Source organism: Gossypium raimondii, chromosome 5 (assembly GCF_025698545.1).
Source record: "Gossypium raimondii isolate GPD5lz chromosome 5, ASM2569854v1, whole genome shotgun sequence".
Lineage (NCBI taxonomy): Eukaryota > Viridiplantae > Streptophyta > Magnoliopsida > Malvales > Malvaceae > Gossypium > Gossypium raimondii.
In genome coordinates, this window is record NC_068569.1 from 43,540,331 (window position 1) to 43,559,241 (window position 18,911).

General features: G+C 31.9%; 1 protein-coding gene across 1 annotated transcript; it reads right to left on the reverse strand.

Annotated features, from left to right (window-relative positions):
* Positions 1 to 495: 495 nt before the first annotated feature.
* On the reverse strand, positions 496 to 8,455 carry LOC105766151 (chaperone protein dnaJ 15). Its single transcript, XM_012585500.2, has 12 exons — positions 8,305 to 8,455; positions 7,881 to 8,125; positions 7,058 to 7,181; positions 5,591 to 5,670; positions 5,381 to 5,492; positions 5,203 to 5,307; positions 4,936 to 4,986; positions 2,015 to 2,104; positions 1,811 to 1,919; positions 1,570 to 1,718; positions 1,429 to 1,482; positions 496 to 973 (listed from the first exon to the last, which is right to left on the reverse strand). Exons 2-12 carry the CDS (start codon positions 8,006 to 8,008, stop codon positions 755 to 757), a joined length of 1,221 nt encoding a protein of 406 aa, XP_012440954.1. The 5' UTR covers positions 8,009 to 8,125; positions 8,305 to 8,455; the 3' UTR covers positions 496 to 754.
* Positions 8,456 to 18,911: the final 10,456 nt, after the last annotated feature.

Consider the following 18,911-nt stretch of genomic DNA (forward strand, 5'->3'; position numbering starts at 1 on the left):
ATTAAATTTTAACATTTTATAATTACATTTAAATAAAATATAATCAGATTATTCAACCTAATTAATGATTTAAAATATCATATTTTTATTTTTAAAATCGAATAAAATTTTATATTTTCATATATTAATATATTCATAATTAAAATATGTTTACATATATCATATGCATTTTATTAAAAAAGCTAGAAATTAAACTAGAAATTTTATATATTTTTAAAATCTTTTAAATTTTAAAATTAATAAATTACTAATATGACATGCACATATATTGCTCTATGTATTGACATAAAAAATTACAGACATATTAACTTTTTCATCTATTTTGAGATGATTTGACAAACAACACAAGGAAACGAAAAATTAAATAGACTAAAATGACTTTTTTCTATAAAATTGGAAGACTAAATAAGTGGATTCGAATTTTCTCTTGAATCAAGCCTAAGTATTAAAATGAAACATAATTAAGTTTAAACAAAGCTTTCGAACCTAAAAATATTTTATCCAAACCCAACTCTATATAAGTCTATAGGATATCACACTTCATCAATACATAAGTAAATAAGGAAAAAGAACTTACATTAGTATCATCATACTTTAACATAACTGAACAGCCATAAACATAAAAAAAAAAAAAAAAAAAAAGAAATTGAATAAATAAATACAAGGCAAAGCTTATAGCAGTCAGCAAGATTGCTGGCAAATATTTCATGTAAAAGAAAAAAAAAGCACAAGAAAACTATCTAAAATACCAATTTCAACCAAGCTTTTTATCAGATCCCATTAGATTCAAATTGAACCATTTCTTTTTACCTGATTTATCCTTTCCATCCGAGTTTCCATCTTCCGTAGGACTCTCGGTCTCAACCGGAACTTTGCTGCTACTTCCATTACTTAAATTGCTGATACCGCTTGGTGGTCTTGTTACGGTGAATGTAGCATGTATGCTATCCCTCTGTTTCAGCAGCTCGTCTACCTGTGTCATATTTGTCAACAACAGGAGTCAAATCAACAATATATTTACATGACTCCAATATGCTTCAACCATCCTTCAAATACGAGAAAAACTTATAAAAATTGAATATATCCAACTCAGGCACACACTTGTATCAGACACATACACCTGAATCTAACATAGTACATGATTGGTTACAGTTTTGATCATGAAACACTTCTAGAAAGAAGTTAACCCAAATGAGCTGATTACTTTTTTGGCAATATCAAGAAGCTAAGAAACATTTCTATAGCCATTATTAAATATTAGAATGTATATGTACGATTGTGTACAAACCACAAACCACAGTAATACATTGCAATATATTACAGAAAAAGATATATGTAAGCAGCAAGCTCCCTAAATTGAAAATATTGCATAAACGCAGGAAAAACAATATCACCGCACGATAAAAGATAAAAAGTTTCAAAACATACAGACTGCTTTTCTTGGGTGTACCGGTTGGTCACTTCTTGAAAGCGTGCCAGTGCCTGGAAAAGATCCCACCAAAACTGTAAGATATTGTGTAAAATTCATGATTACAACAAGACTCAAGTAGATCACGGTTCAATTAATACTTTTCTGTATTCCGTTTCAAATTGGCGCAACTCATTTCTCTTTCTTAGAATCTGAGATTCAATATCCTTAAGCTTCTCAGTGGTATCCTCATACGACTTTGCACAAAGTGCCTCAATTGTGTAAGTTGCAGTCTTGAAAAAATTATCTCCTGAGAAAATTCAGCCAATCCAGTCAATGAATAACAGAAATACTAGGAAACATATTTTAACAAAACTAACATGCAAAACAAACAGAGCAAACCATAAACGGCAAATATATGTGTCCCCGCTTTTAGTTCTGAAACCTCACAAGGTTGAAGACCTTCCAACCTTTTAAAGAATGCAGATTCGGGGTCTTTAGCTATTGCTAACTGCATAACAAATGAATACATCATCATTACTTACGCAATAAGAAGCTGGACATCCAGCAGAGGCAAGGAAGATAATGTCAGAAATGACAACTCACCGCGTTTACAGTGGAATCCATTCGGTATACTTGAAAATGTAAGAAATACATGCCAGCAGATGTCACCTTACCTGTCTTCTCGCTGTCTTCCTGTACACAGATGGTGAAACCATAAACAGAAAGTCATTGAGGTAAGAATAAATGTACAATTACTTCAGAAACACAACTGCAAGTAACAGGGTATCTTTTAACTTCCGAGAAAATATCAGAGAAGGACAAATGCATCATAGCAACAACCACAAAGGCTTTCACTGCAAAAGGATTAAGATCACTAGTATAACATCAATGAAGAACAAGCTTTCACTGAACAACAGGGCACTAGTAAGACATTAAGGCTCCATTTGTTTTACTGAAAATGGCTTCCGGAAAATGATTTCTGGAAAATGACTTACTTTTTTGAAAAACTACTATTTTCTGATGTTTGGATGAATCTGTGTAAAATATTTTCTATTATTTTGGCCAATTTCTTGAAAATATTTCATAAAAACTATTTTCAATGAAACAAACATACATTTGAGATTTTTTTTATCTTTTCATTGTTTAATCGAGTTTATTTTATATCTATAAATTTATGTTTTACATTGTTCTTTGTAAATCAAACACGACATAAATATATTTGTTATAAAATATTATAGTGCAATTTCCTTTTAACAATCAAAGTTTATTTTATAATAAGAATATATTTTGTTATAATCAATGTCGTATATAAACTTAATAATAAATAATGCTTAATTAAAACTTAATTTAAATTACATATATGTAATATATGAGAGTATATATTGACACATTAGAGTTGTAAGGGATAAATGAGGCTAAACATTATTTAAACAAATACTGTATTTATATAATTAAAATATTCATATTTTTATACTAGGTTAAAATATGTCATAAGGCTTCTACTCTTCGTAAATTTGAAATTTAATCCATGTACTTTTATTTTGGGTTAGTCCTACTTTTTAGATATCAAAATTTAGTTTCAACTGTTAGCATTATTAAAAATATTTTGTTAAATTCATGTTCATTATAATGTCATTTTTAGTTACATGAATACGAGCATTTTTATTTAAAATGTGACATCAACAAAATAGACAAAAAATTTAACAATGTTAATAATTGGACTTGATTTTCAAATCAAAAAAGTAGAGGGCTAAATTCTTGAAAATAAAAGTACAAGGTCTAAATTTTCAAATCATGAAGAGTACATCGACTTATGGCATATTTTAACCTTTATATTACAAAACATTTATTATTAATATATTTATAATTGTAATAAATATTTATTATTAAAATAAAATTGAAATATTAAATAATTTATTAAAATAATAATTTATATTAATAATTTATTATATGATTAGATATAGATAATTAAATATGTATGTTTAATAATAATGAAAATTGTAATATTTTGTATTAATATTTTATTAATTTTAAATATTTTAAAATAAAAAATTTATTATTAATATAATAATATTAAGCTTGATTAAGTTAATTTTTATATAAAACTAAAATCACCCATAAATTACGCTTTTCAAAAGAGTAAGTCATTTTATAAGAAAAAGAGCTTATTTTTCATTGACTTGTAAGTCATTTTCCGTTGACCAAACTGTTTTCCATGAAACATAGGAAAATGCAGAAAACATTTTCCGGAATCCATTTTCAGTGAAACAAATGAAGCCTAAATGAACCATGTAAAAAACAATCTGACAGAAAGCGTTGAAGGTAAAAATAGGAAGTCTTAAGAACTTGGACTAAATAAAGAATGATTATTGGAGATGCAAACAATTTAGAATGGCTGTTTTAAAGAATTAAATATGCACAAAAGCTGCACAGATGCATGACTATATTTGTCTGCTGAAATTAGCCATCATGTTTGTACTGTTCACGACTCGTATGATAAACTAGTCAAGAACTATGTTACTTGGACTAGGCTGTGAGTGTCAGATATATGTTTCCAACACTGGTTTGTTAAAAAGTTTTTAACATTTTTTCATCTATTTGGAGCTTCATGGAAAGGTCATATCCCAATAACCATGTCCAAATATGTGTTGGACACAGGTCTCGGATATAGATACTTTTAGAAAAAAAATGATGAGTCAGAGTAACATAGATCAAGAATACCAGCCAATTCAGAGATACATCTAGAATGTGAATCGTGGGAAGAGAATAATGGCATGAGTAAAAACATAATGGCAGTGATCTCACTGACACTATATACACAGATAAAAGATGATATATCATATAAAAAGAACATGAGGACTTCAGAATAATGCAAGTCTAAAAATTTATTTACAGAAAATTGGGTAGTCAAAGCAAGAGATTGGACCACCACGAATCACTGAAACAACTACTGCTCAGACCATTGAGCAACTACTATATTTACAGGCAAGACAACAAAATTGACCTTCGACAAAGGTGGTTTAAGTACTAGCAGCATATTTAAATGGTTCATTGTAGTAGATCACATATGAAAAAATTGCAGGTGGATAGCAGAAGGGAAAAGAATGAAAAATAAAAAGAGGCAGGGGGAAAGAGGAAGAGAAAGAGAAAAATTAACCCAGCACTTCTTGTCCTAAGCTTTTTTCAAATTCCAATCTGACCAAAAATAGGAAATTTTTAGACAAAAAAATATATCAGACCAAACTTACTCATCATGATCATGCACTGAGTGCTAGCATGGCCAATAGCTAGAAACTTCTTTAAAAATCATTAATGAGGTTTTGACTAGCCTTCCCACCAGGGACAAGGAAAGAAACATGGTGGCAATAGATATTATGTTTGTTTCTGTCACTTTATGTTTCCACCTATATTACTAGAATGATATAGCAAAGACCATCAAACAACAAATAAATGTAATAAAACTTTAGGTCTTGACAAGTAGAACTTAAACATTTCCTATAGAATCAAAGAGAAGTGCTTAGTACCTGTAAGGCCAAACCATAGCCACCATTGATGTCGTGCTCGAAATAAAGTAACTGAAAGTTTACATAAGAAAACACTGAGTTATTATAGAATTTTGACATAGGGCCCACATAGAAGAGATTCACGCTCATGCATGATGGACATGCACATAAATAGAAACACACAGTAAAAGGGCTCCATAGAGGAGAAGTTATGAGTCAGCAAACAGCCAAACCATAATTTGAAAAGAACACAAATATGTTCAAAGAAAGCTTTCACATATAATACACCTTGAATTTGCTTTGTGCTGTTGAAGTTACCCTAACAACAATCCCACACTCAGCTTGTTCATCGTTTATCGTTACACCAAAGAAGTGGGCACATTGCTTGTCTACCTGCAGCAAAATGCATGAGAACTTGCTAAAATATCTAAAAGAGTGGCACTTTGGATAGAAAGGAAGCACGCACCTTTCCACTAACTGATGTTCCAATAGGAAGGGGTCTAACTGTGACAGTTCCATTTAAAGCTTCTTCAAGAACATTAGCTGAGATAGTAGTCTTGATAGGGACACCAAGCTTGCTGAATATATATATTTAAGAAGCAGGTAAATGAAAATAAGGGACTTAGAAATAACTAAATGATGCAAAAAAGTTCCAACATTTCTATGGATGTCTCACCTGAATAATGCTGCAAACATTGTATTAACAGTTCCTAGATTGGACAAATCAATCTCCATATCCATCGAATCTTCAACAGCCTTATAACATTTGTTGAAAAAGAGAGAAAATATTATGTTTAAAAAACTTTCCATCACAAAAGAAAATTTATAAACATGAGAAGGAAATACAGTTGGAGGAAAATGAATACAATCTTAAGTTAATATCATCAAAGAAATTTATGAACAAAAATAGTGCCGTCACTGACAAATACAGATAGATTCTTCAAAATTTAGTCAGTGATGCAAGGTTGCACAAAAATATTTGATGGAACTAGAAAGAGAAGTGGAGGAGTTGGCAACACTTTTGGAACTCAAATTACATGGGAATCTACTAAAATATGTAGAGATCACAAATAACAGTTAAAGCTGATGGTTTTCTAGTTTCAAGTAGTAAATCTCGAGGGATATTTTAAAAGAAAATAAAAGCTGAAACCCTCAATTGGTGATCTGAGGAGATATTTATAGGGGGCGGATGTCCATCAACAGAAGTCTCCAAGGCACGTTTCAATAAATCAATCAAAGGAAGCACATGAATACCTCTCTTATATCTTCCATCTATTCCCTTCTTCCACCTCTTTCCAAGAGAAAGTGATAATGAACTGCTAAAAACCACTCAAGATTTTTTTTTAAATGCACTTGTCCTGTATCCAGTTTGTGTAGGTAAAATAGAAAGAAAACTAACTGTATCTGATAGAACTGCCCATATTGATCCCATAACATGCTTTTGCATCCAGCATATAGCTATCTGTCTTTGTATGGAAGCAACTTCCACTTTCTCAATCAGAACTCAGGAATCACAATTCTTCCATGACATTCCAAAGAAAGGGAAGAACCAAGCAATTCTATTATATACCTGGTCTTGAAGTTGAGTGCCATTTTATTGCGCATTCCTATAATTCTTGCCTTTTTAATAGGCAATTATTTCACACCTATAGATAATAAGAAAAATTTTCAATCGGTACCCAGGCCACTCTAAAATGTCAAAGAAATCCCCTTCTTCTATCTATTTTGCTTCTATACATGGCTTCCCCGGGTTCTGGCTTAACAATCCCTACTTTAGACCAAAAATTGAAGAGAATTCGCCTCAGCATCAAAGGAAGCAATTTTAATTTCACGGGAGTGTCTAGCATCATATAATAATCAGCTAAACATACTATGGAGAAAAAAAAAATCATTTTTCTCCCTTGATGTGAAAGAGTTCTTGATCCATCAGATGCATTCATTCAAATTTTATGTCAATCAGTAACTCTAGCTTTGCAACATCAATCTAAAACTGATGATCCCAATAAAACTTCTTATTCTCATCATAAGCTCCTTTTTACCTTTTGAGTTGAAGTGCAATGCTTAATTCTGTACAACATATAAAAGACAACTTTGAACATAATAATGAAGAAGACTAACACAATGAGAAAAGAAAGGAAAGCACCTCAAACCCCGCAGTGTCATATTGTCTCCTCTTTTCTGGGTCAGATAAAATGCTATAAGAATATGCAACTTCCTTAAAAAGTTCTGAAGCCTCAGGATTGTTGGCATTCTTGTCAGGATGATACCTGTCAAAAGAACAAAAAGAAGGAAAATATGAAGGCATCCAAGTTAAAAGTAAACCATAAAAACAAGCATTTGATATGGCTTAATCATAAATCTCGAATATCAGTGCTATAGATCTATCACTTGTACAAACGAGAAGTACATGTCGTTACAAAACTTGCCTCTAAGTTTCCGTCAAATTTCACTCATTTATTTCAGTTCGTAGGCAGCTGAAGCTCACAATTAAAATGTTCGCATAGTAACTCATAAAACAGAAGAAGCACTCAACTTGCAAAGGGCATCGATATAAATCCTCACTGAATTTAAGTACATGAGGAACTGACACAGTCGAAGAGAGAAGATTTGCAGCAACCTCAGCCACATTGTTTCGTGAACAATCTGGCTTGACTCTTTTTTATTGTCGGCAATTCTAACACAGAGTTCCCTAGGAAAGTGACTTGTACAAGTACAAGAACTCTTCATAGAGGTTTCCTATTGAAATACCGATCATTTTCACCAACAAGAAGTTGCAACATTAACCCATTAGCCTCATAGAGCTATAATTCACCCGGCAATTAAACTTAATTGCAAAAGTTATCCATTCATGAAGTTCCCATTAGCTCGAAATCCAATCTAACATCAAACTAACCAAGCCAATAAAAATTACAAAATTGAATTTGGGAGTGGAGGTGGGGATGGAGATGGGGATAGGGGGAACTTACTTGAGAGCGAGCTTTCGATAAGCAGTTTTGATCTCCTGATCAGAAGAATCCCTTGAAACGCATAAAACTTCATAAGGGTCTCGACGCAAACTAGGGGCCGAAGTTCCTTCCATCTTCTTCGAACGCATTTCTTTTTTTTTCCTCCCTTCTTTTCCCTCTCTATCAAAAACACCCCTTTTCTTTTCTGTCTTTTAGCTAAAAACTCTCTTCAAATATGTCTAAATTACAGACTCAGATCTACAAATCTAGAAACAGAAAAGAAAACAGTAAAAGATCAACATTTTTCAAAGTGAAAGAAAAAAAAGGAATTACACGAAATTCAACGCCTTATTGGATCGCTCCATATCAGCTCTAGGGAAAAGAAAAAGCACAGAAACATATAACAGAAAGAAGAAGAAAAAAATGAAGTAAAGATCTGACTTACAAAGAATAGAAGGAAAAATGAGGGAGCTAGGGTTTTGAAATTTCAAATTTACAGAAAATCTAAAATTAAAAGAAGAAATTTCCCCTTCCCCCCTTCGCTTTTTTTTTTTTTTTTTTTCCCTTTTCTTTCTAAATTTTCTGACTGTTTGTTGTGTTCTTTTTTTCTTTATATACGTTAGAGAGAGGGAATGACATAAGAAATTATTCTCAATTTTATTACCTCAAATAAAAATTTTAATATAATTTTAGAATTAATTAAGATATATTGCTCCATGACAAATTAAGTAATAAAAGAAATATTATTTCAAAAATAACAAAAGAAATATTGAAATCTTATATCTATATATAGTTTTGGTATACTATATTTATACATGTATTAAACTCAAAAGCTTTGATAACATGTATCCTATAATTAATGAATTTATTTAATTATTATATTATATTTAATTAATTAATGTTTGTTGGATTTTTTTTACTCCAGTTTCATGTCTTATTAGAATGAATTTAATTTACTGCTCGAGCCATCGAAATGGGCCTTGAATAGGTTTTGGCTAGCTGAGTTTGAACCACTTAAGTGTGGCATGCTTTATAAAATAAGTAGCATGGTTAGACTCTGATTCAAGACTCTCAATCGATTCCTTGATAAGCTTGAAGTTATTGAATATATATTGAAGTCTTATATCTTAATGATTAAAGTGGTATTTTTAGAGATATGAAGTTTTTTAAGGGATTTATTAGTTGAATTAAAAGAGTTTATTTTGTTACTTTCTCAACCTATAAATAGGTGCCATTCTCCTTGGGGTTATATTGATTTTGAGAGCTAAAAATCTACAATACTTTTAGAGTTTTTATAACTAGGCTTTTTTTTTTTTTGTATTGAGTGTTTCATTTTCTTAGTTCTTTATTAATAAACTCTATTAAATAGAGTGAAGAGTTAGATTGGTACATGTTGATTGTGGTATTGTTCTCTATTCGCGCTGCATGAACTTAGCTTATAAAGTGTTATGGGTAGTTATAGGCTTTAGTCGACGAGATGGATTGTTACGGTTGTTTGATTTGGTGATTGAATAAAAGTATATCCTGAGCGAGGCTCCATAGATGTAGGACTCTTGTGTTTGAACTATGCAAAAAAAAGATTGGTTTTGTCATTTCTTCTTTCCTTACTTTACTTCCTCTCGCATTTTGTTTTCGTTCTATTTATCGTTGCAACAAACTTTAAGTTTAGTGAAATATTTCGTTACTACAAACTAATATTTTTCAATTAGTATCAAAGCTTAGCATTATAAGGTATTTTAAGACGATACTGTGATAATTTTGCAACCATGGGACCTATGAGAAAAGGAAGTCCGTTATCTTGAGCTCTATTACACCTCAAAATGTTAAGTTCATATCAAAATAGTGACCCTGGGTACTAAATTGAGAAATTTGCAAATTGAGCGGGCTATAGTGAAAATAAGAGCCACTGGCAAACTAATTGATAAAAGATTGGATTTCAATAGCAATCTGGTTACATTGGAGCTAGAAAGTTTCTTAGTGGAAGACATGATGATTATGGGCGTGTACACTTGGCTATTGAATTTGAGATTGGTGAAGGAAGTGCGTGAGTAGTATATAAGGGAAAGGAATTATTCTTCGCCGTGGTTCCCTCATTTTTTTGTTATTTTTTCATCTTCATCACTGGTCTAGATTGAAAGAGAGAAATATTAAAGACCAGTTTGCATGGAAGAATGTAGCTAAAGTTTATGCATAAGTAATTGATGATTTCTCAAACTGGTAAGCTTCCTAACCTTTCTATGTTCCTAGATTTAAGAAAAGGGATGAAAGTTAAATATTTTAGCTATCTATCGATTCTATTCTATTTTGGATAAAGTTGTGGATAATCATTTTAATGGTCTCTGCATGCAAACAAATTTTGGTTTTTATGATGATGAAATATCTTCGTTGAAGATTTTGAACTGGTTGATATGTTTTGTAAGTTGAAGGCTTAGGTGGCAAAGGAAAAATCTAAGTAGAAGGTTTTAACATCAACTACCAAGTGAGTTCCAAAACTCAAGTTTTAGATGGTTACTCATTTATTCTAGTATCGTGTGATAGGCATGTTGGTTGCATGTTAAGTAAATGATGCGTCATCCTATGGCTGAATGTTGTGTAAATGATGAGTTACTCCATGACTGAATATTGATGTATCATGATGCTTATTATGTTGATATGAAAATGTATGAAATGTTTAGCGTAATGTGTGTAAGAGAGATATGAGCAACTAAATTTAATTGAGGAAAAGAGATTAGTAGCTTTATGTCATGGCCAATTGTATCAATAAAGAATGATGAAGGCCTATAACAAGAAGGTGCGACCAAGGTAGTTTAGAGAAGGGGATCTGGTACTGAAGAATATTCTGTCATATGTTCATGATCATCGGGGAAAGACGCCAAAATGGGAGGGACCATATGTGGTGAAGAAAGCTTTCTCTGGTGGAGCATTGATTCTCGTTGAATTGGACGGAGACAAGATGTCGAACCCTATAAATTCTGATGCAGTAAAAAAATACTTTGCTTAAAAACTAAGCTTGATTGTTCTTAAAGAGTAACATTGGCTTTTTCTGTTTTGCTTTGTTTGTCATGTTTGAGGTTACGTTTTACCTTGGAATCTTGTGTTCTCCTTAAGGTTAATTACTTAATAAGTTGGCCATGTTCAAAGCGACGAATGACATTTTTGAAATATCTTTCACTTGAAGAAAATTTCATCCTTTGTTAACCATTTTGGGCCATATTGTTTGTTCAAATTTGACCTTTTCCGAAGGATCACCCTCCACGTTGGAGGACATTTTGTGAGGTTTTGGGTATAGATCGATGATTTTATAACATTGTGAGACAAACATGAGATTATGAGCAATTCAAATTGAAAAGATGAACGCATTCACAATAATGACCTTGTGATGAGATTAACCATATTTTGAAATGATAAATGACATTCTTTTGTTCTCCCCATCACTTAGAGAAAATTATATCCCTTGCTACCCCATTTTGAGCCTGTTGTATCTCCTTTCTAAACCCTAATTAAAGTCATCCATCGAACATCATGGATTGACAAGAAAGATCATGAAAAATAAAAGTAAAATTCTAAATTCTTGATCTCATTTTGAAAAAAGAAAAAAAAGAAATAGGGAAAGCGAATAAAAAACAAACAAAAAAAAGAAATAGGAAGGATTAAGAACGAAGAAAAGTGATTGAGAGATGGAAGGAGCATAAAGAGCAATAAAAAATTCAAAAAAAAACTCATCATGGTTTTTATACTCTTTCACATAATATATATTTTAGCTTGGAAAACCTTTCTCTGGTTGATCTCATTTTGATGAAATATGTTTGTTCAAATAAAGAAGTTAATCTTTGGGAAATTATGAACTTCTTAAAGAACATAAAAGAGGGAGATGAACTCTAGGGTGAAAACTCAGAAATGAGCAGGCTAGAGAGATTTCTAAAAAAGGAAAAAAAAGAAAAAAAAGATATGAAATTTCTTGGAGGATAATGAAGGTTTCTAGAAAAAAAATGATCCTTTTGTACGAGCCCTGAAGTCATCTATTTGAGCCTATTTTAGCCCTTACTTTGGCACCTAAACTCGAGCTGACAATATAACTTTGGTACAAGTCCTTCTCTAATTGCTTATGGATGGTTTAAATTATGGAATTAATCTACTTGGAGAATGTAAGAGTCTATAGAAAGAAAATTTTACTTAAATCAAGAAAAAAGAAAAAAAGAAACCAAAAAAGAAAGAGAGAGCAAGAGAAATGAACTATATTGAAGAATATCTACTTTAAGACGTAATTTTTTCAAAAGAGCATGGTACAGGGTTCATAGTTGGAACAGTCCAAAGTCAAGAAAAGGAAATTCGGGTTCATGAAACAAGTTGACTCTCGATGCAAGAAATTTATGTTTCAAGGGTGGATTTATGAAATCCGTAGTACCAAGCTTGTTAAGTGAATTATCATTTGAGAATTTAATTTACGAGTTATAAAATTATTTTGAAATTTGTTAAGGTGATATCCCATGAAATTTGATTTTCATGATCTGTTGTGTATGGATAGGGATTTGATCTTTTTCAACCTAAAAACATGATTCTCAAAATGATTACCTTTTTTATGAAAAATTCAAGAAAGGAAGAAAAGAAAACATTCATTGCATTTAGAGGCCTAGGTGTGGAGGTCTACTTACTTTTCATTGCATTTAGAGGCCTAGGTGTGGAGGTCCACTTACTTTTCATTGCATTTAGAGGCCCAGGTGTGGAGGTCCATTCACTTTTCATTGCATATAGAGACCTAGGTGTGGAGGTCCATTCACTTTTCATTGCATATAGTGACCCAAGTGTGGAGGTCCATTCACTTTTCATTGCATTTAGAGGCCCATATATGGAGGCCCATTTACTTTTCATTGCATTTAGAGGCCCAGGCATGGAGGTCCGTTTACTTTTCATTACATTTAGAGGCCCAGGTGTGGAGGTCCGTTTACTTTTCATTGCATTTAAAGGCCGGGGTGTGGAGGTCCATTTACTTTTTATTGCACTGTATATGAAGGCACATGTATCAGATCTATTTACATTTCTTCTACATTCTCATTTCAAAGATTTGGTTGTGAGGCTTAACTTGTTTCACTCTTCATGTTTTGATGGTTTGGTATTTACTTTTCTAGCTTTGGGTAACGTAATATGTTTTGATCTGTTTTGATTTTGGTAATTGCAAAGACTTGTTATTCCTTTTTACTGCGATGTTGAGTGGCATTTGATAGTAGTTAGGTGTCTATGTCTTTGTACGTTTCTTGCTACGCAAGCCACAAACAAAAAGGGTCAGCTGTAGACACCCGTTTTTTCCGAGCCTGATTGGAGGCCCATTTAAATTTTTGTTCTCTTTTGGGCCATTCGAAGTCCACTTGATTTTGGTCTATTTGAGATCTTTATTTTTCTTTTCTTTCTTCTTTTTTTTTAGGCCTATTAAAGGCCCAAATTATTGTTATCATCACTACTACTACTATTATTAAATATCATTCTTATCCTTTTTTTTACAAATAAACAAGATTAAAAAATAATATATAAACATGAAATGAAATGAAAAAAAGGAGGAGGCTTTTCATTATTGTTGTTCCTAAAAAAAAGGTAAAAAAAAACACAACAACTACAAGCATTCTATTTGTTTTCTTTTCTTCTATCTTTCTTTTTCTTTTGCCATAGACGTGTCATGAGGGATCGGATTTTGGGTTCCGATGAACGGGACACCACCGGACCTTCGGTCCTCCGCCTTTAGAAGCCCCAAAAAATCCCACTTTCCCCTCCCATTTCTAAAATAAATGTTTCTTTTTTTTTTTCAAAAAAATAACTTAATTTTGGGAAAAATTTTGATTTTTTTAAAAAGAGAAAGTTTAGATTTTAACAAATAAAAATCTGTTTTTTTAGTTATTTTAAAGTAAATTTTAAATTTTTAAAATAAAGTTTTGATTATTTTCAACTATTTCAAAGTAAAAGCTTTAAATTTTAAGAAAAATAGTGTTTTTAAAAAAAGGAGAAAGTCTAGATTTTAAAAGATAAAAATCTGTTTTTTAGTCATTTTAAAGGAAAGTTTAAAATTTTAAAATAAAATTTTATTTTTTCAACTATTTCAAAATAAAAGCTTTAGTCTTTAAGAAAAATAGTGTTTTTTTTAAAAGGAGAAAGTTTAGATTTTGAAAAATATAAATATGTTTTTTTAAAGTCATTTCAAAGGAAAATTTAAAATTTTAAAACAAAGCTTTGATTTTTTTAACTATTTCATAATAAGGTTTTGATTTTTAAGAAAATTAATTATTTTTTCTAAAGAAAACTTTGATTTAGCAAAAAAAAAAAATCGGCTACCGTATGCGGCGGCTCCACCACCGGAGGCCGGAGGGCTTTCCAGTGGTGGAGTCATGGTCAATGTAGAAGTTGGAAGAGAAAGAATATGTTTTTTTTTTTTTTGAAAAACAATGTGGTTAAAATGAAAGAATGAATAGTTTTTTTTTTCATTTATAAGTGCCAAAAATAGGTAATTTATTCTCACCCCCTTACTTTTAAAATTTACAAAAAGACCCCTTTCTTGCAGCACCACCCTTGCTCTCTGACCTATTTACACCTGTAGCCCTTTTATTTATTTAAACATTCAATTTAATCCGAAATTTAAAAATTGAAAGCAAATTAATTGCTACATTAGTCCTTTGTCTTCCACATTTTTTATCGTTTAGTCCTAAAATCAAGCTATGTCATTTTGTTTCCATCTTTAATAAATAATATACACTTATATCTTCCATTTCACTTGCATTTATACATTATATATTTAATGTTAATTATGCACTTTATTTTAATGTTTTATATTTAATCACACTTGTATAATTTTTATTTATTCTTATTTCGTTTTTGTTTATTTTCATGTCTATTTATATTTTTTTACACATTCCCTTACATACATTTTAATATTATTTATTTATGTTACTTTGATTCTTTTCTTGTATTATGAATAAGGTGTATTATTTTATTATTATTACCATCATGTTAAGGTCTTATTTATTTCATTTATTTAATTTTTCTTTTTATTATTGCTATTTTGAAAGAGTTTTAACTTTTCATTACCTTTAGCCAATTTAATTAATTTTCCTATTTTATTACTATTCGTTTTAAAAGAGGGAACTTTAGGTCATTTTTCCATCCTATAATTGTTGACATAAAGTTAGTTAAGTAGGTGTTATATTTTAATGAAACCATAAGGTTTTTACATTTGAATTTATGTTAGTCCTTAAGATCTTACCTACCATTTACCTTAGAAAAATTATAAATAATATGTAAATTTTTTTAGGGTTTTAAATTAGTTTTAAATATCATATAGGATTAGAATCTTAAGTTAATATGTAAATATTTTTAGGACTTTATTCAAGATTAAAACTAAAGATTTTTATGGGCAAATTGTAAATCATGAGTGGGTCTTTTAAGTATTTTATTTTAGAAACTTTTAAGAAAGCTAATAAATGTTATTTAAGATTTATTATTTTAGGATTTTGACTGATTTAAATCTTAGATCAAGAATTTTAAAGTAAGATAAATCATAAACTCGACATAGAATACTTTCATAAGATCTTGATAAGTTCAACGTTATTAATTAAATCTTTTAAAATAACAATAATAATAAAAGATCGAATAAGTTGTAGATGCATTTTAATATTTCTCTTAATTCATTGGTAATTTCTAGGTTTTTTAGAATTCTAAAATAGAAGTTATTTTACTGAATTGTAGGTATTTTACTAGAATTATTTAGGTATCCTTTAGAGTTCTCATTAAAAGTAAAAATCTCTAATTTAAGCTTCAAATTAGATAAGTTTGGTGAACACATCTTAATCGAGCTACAAGTAAACCGAAGGCGTTTCCTTTAGAGTTTTTACTTAAGATTTCCATAAGATTTTAGCTTAGATTAAGACATTAATATGCTTAAATAAAAAAAATCTATCTCTTAAAATCCTGTAGGACTATTCCCGGATAGGCATTGTGGGGGTGCTATAACAGTACTCTTGAACCTGAAATTTAGTGATGAGACCGAGTCTAGAATTTTAGGATTTTTTTCGTAGTATTAATTCTAGATTTTTAGACGATAGGTGGCTAACCAACCTTGCACTAATTGGTTAGTGGCGACTTTACGTAATTTAGTCCCTCCGTGTCTAGCTTTGCTTACTAGGCTCCCGTACTCTTATGTAGGCAACGTTATGACAATCATCTAACAAGAACCTTTAATAATAATTCACATGATCTCAAATAGAATTCACCTAAGCATTGTCCTTTAATATTGTCCACACAATTCCATATATAACAATCTTTCATATTTCTCATTCCATTACATTTCATTATAACATAAGTTCATATAAAAATTTTAGCTCCTGTTGACAAATTATGGAATCAAGTATGGATACACTGATTGACCCTTAACACTCCACAATAATGTACACAAGCGCCAAATGAGCATAAATGCTCTAATGCATGTAAAAACACGATTTCTCTAACACTCTAAAATAGTACACAAAAGTGCCAAATGTATATGAGCACAAAGGCCAATGAGATGCACCCAAGTGCCAATGAGAAAATTTTGAAGCCATTTAAAATGATACCAGAGAGGTTTGGACATACCTAAATCATAAAAGAAATTTTGAAACACTTGGGTGTTTTAGAAAGTATCTTTTCAAAGTGGATTTGAATAAGAAAAATGTTATATCCAAAGTCAAAATTCAACTAGCCATTTTCACACATTTTCCTAATAGTTTATAGGTTTTGAAAGTCATTTATGACCCTTCCCAAAATCTCATTATGAATTGAAAACATTCAGGCATCATTCAGAACCATTTCGAGGCTTAAAAACACGTGTTTGGAAGTGTAGGGTAGCAATGTCTTGAGACATTGGCCCCTTAAAGTAGAATTTGAGTATTCTAACCAATGTATCTTGAGACATAAGTGCCATGTCTTGAGACCCAGAGGTACGGGACCGAAAATTCAAGTTAAAAACACCTTAAAACCATCACAGAACATCCCTTATCAAGGAAACCATAAAACATATTCAAAAAGGGAATTTGCAACCATGCAAACACAAGAAAAAGGGAATTTGCAACCATACAAACACAAGTTCATTTAAGAACACTAATAGGTTTTGAATCACAAATCAATTTACAAACACAAATTCAATTTAAGCCTTTATGTGCATGCCATGATTCTTATCCAATTGGCAACCAACATAGATACATAACAATCTCAAATTCTTGAATGGTGATGCAAAGCTCCTAAGCTGGAATCATAAGTTTTTAGATGAGTCCATAACTGTAACGACCCTAAATTTTTGAGTCAACATTCGAGCGTTAACATGGGTTGGCGATGGATAAATTTATTTTGGGATTGGGTTTTGTTGGAATTAATTTGGGTGGATTTTGGACCTTTTTATAAGAAATTAAGGATGTTGAGAAGCTTGTGTGAAGTAGAGGGAAGATGGATGGCTAATATAGTGATTTTACCATTTTTGAATAAAAGTCTTCTCCCAATTAATGGGAAAAGATGGCTTGGAAGATTGAGGTATGGGATCAAGTGGATTTGTCCCTATTTTTCCCTATATTATAATCACCCTTTTTTTTCTATTTACATTTCTTTATTTTTTCTTCTTTCCATATATTTCCTTTAGCAAACCGTGTAAAGGGAGAGAGATTTGAGTGAGTTCTCACCATTTTTCATCCTCCAAATCTCAAAGAAGGTAAGGTCTTTATCTAGTTTTTTTTTAAAATTCAATGGAAAAAAAATTATGTTCATCAAGGATGAAGGTAGAGGTTTTTGGGTGTTTGGGAGGGTTTGAGTTTGGGGAAATCTCTACCCATATTCTCATATATCATTTATTTATTTGTTTAAAGCATGTATTTGTGCATCCTATCAACTTTTATTTTATTTCTTTTTGTGGGAAATCTTGTGTGTTTTGGTTATTAATTAAAGAGTGTGGTGAATCTTCTAAAGCTAAGGGTAAAGGCAAAGTGAAGAGCTAGGCAAGAAATTTTGTTGGTGTTCTTCCATCAAGGTGGTACCCTCACATCCCTTGTGTACCATTTTCTCAGCTACTAGTGAGGAGATCACGTTAGCCAAGTAATTCCGATGTTCCCCAATCACAACTACTTCATTATCCCCTTTAGTTCTCAATACGACCCTCTTAGTCGCACAGTCCAAACTGACACGATGCTTGACCAACCAATCCATCCCCAATATCATATCGAACTCCCCAAACGGAAGCTCCATCAAACCAGCCAGAAATACCGTCCCTTGAACCTCTAAAGGAACATCCCTGTACAGTTTGTTAACTCTAACAGATTGCCCCAGCTGGCTCAACACAGTCACCTCACTAGAAATACTCTCAAACGAAATCCCTAGGTGTTTGGAAACAGAACAAGTAATATAGGAATGCGTAGATCTTATATCTATCAATGCAGTGTAAGACACATCAAAAATAAGAAATGTACCCGTGATGACGTCTGGAGTATCTCTATCCTCTCGGCGACGAGCAGCATAAACTAAGGCCGACTATCTTGCCTCAGCCTTTCCAGCACCTCTTCCCGGTGCTCTCTGCCCATGACCCTACCATTACCACCCCTAGCCTAACCACGGCCCCTAGGTGGCTACTGGACTACCCTCGGTGGCTGTGCAATACCAGAATCCACAGCTTGAACCCGATCGGCCCTCAGCGAACACTCTCGAGCACGGTGCTCAGTAGACCCACATATTAAACAAGCCCCAGTCATCCTCCAACATTCGTCCGGAGGACGTCTTCCGCAATGTCTACAAAGCGTGATCCCAGTAGGTGCAACAGGGGCCCCAACTCTAATTTGCCCACTAGATCTGACATTTTTCTTAGGCCTCATCGTAGAACTTGAGGGCTCCAAATACCTCTTATTATTGCCTCTCTCATTATCCTGGTTTTGGCACTCAACGAGCTTCACCTCCATGGCGATCTTCGTATTCTCTACCAGTGTTGAAAATTCATGCTCCCTATGCGGAGCTATCAGAACTCTCAAACTGTACCTGAGTACATCCTCGAAGCAGACACAACGC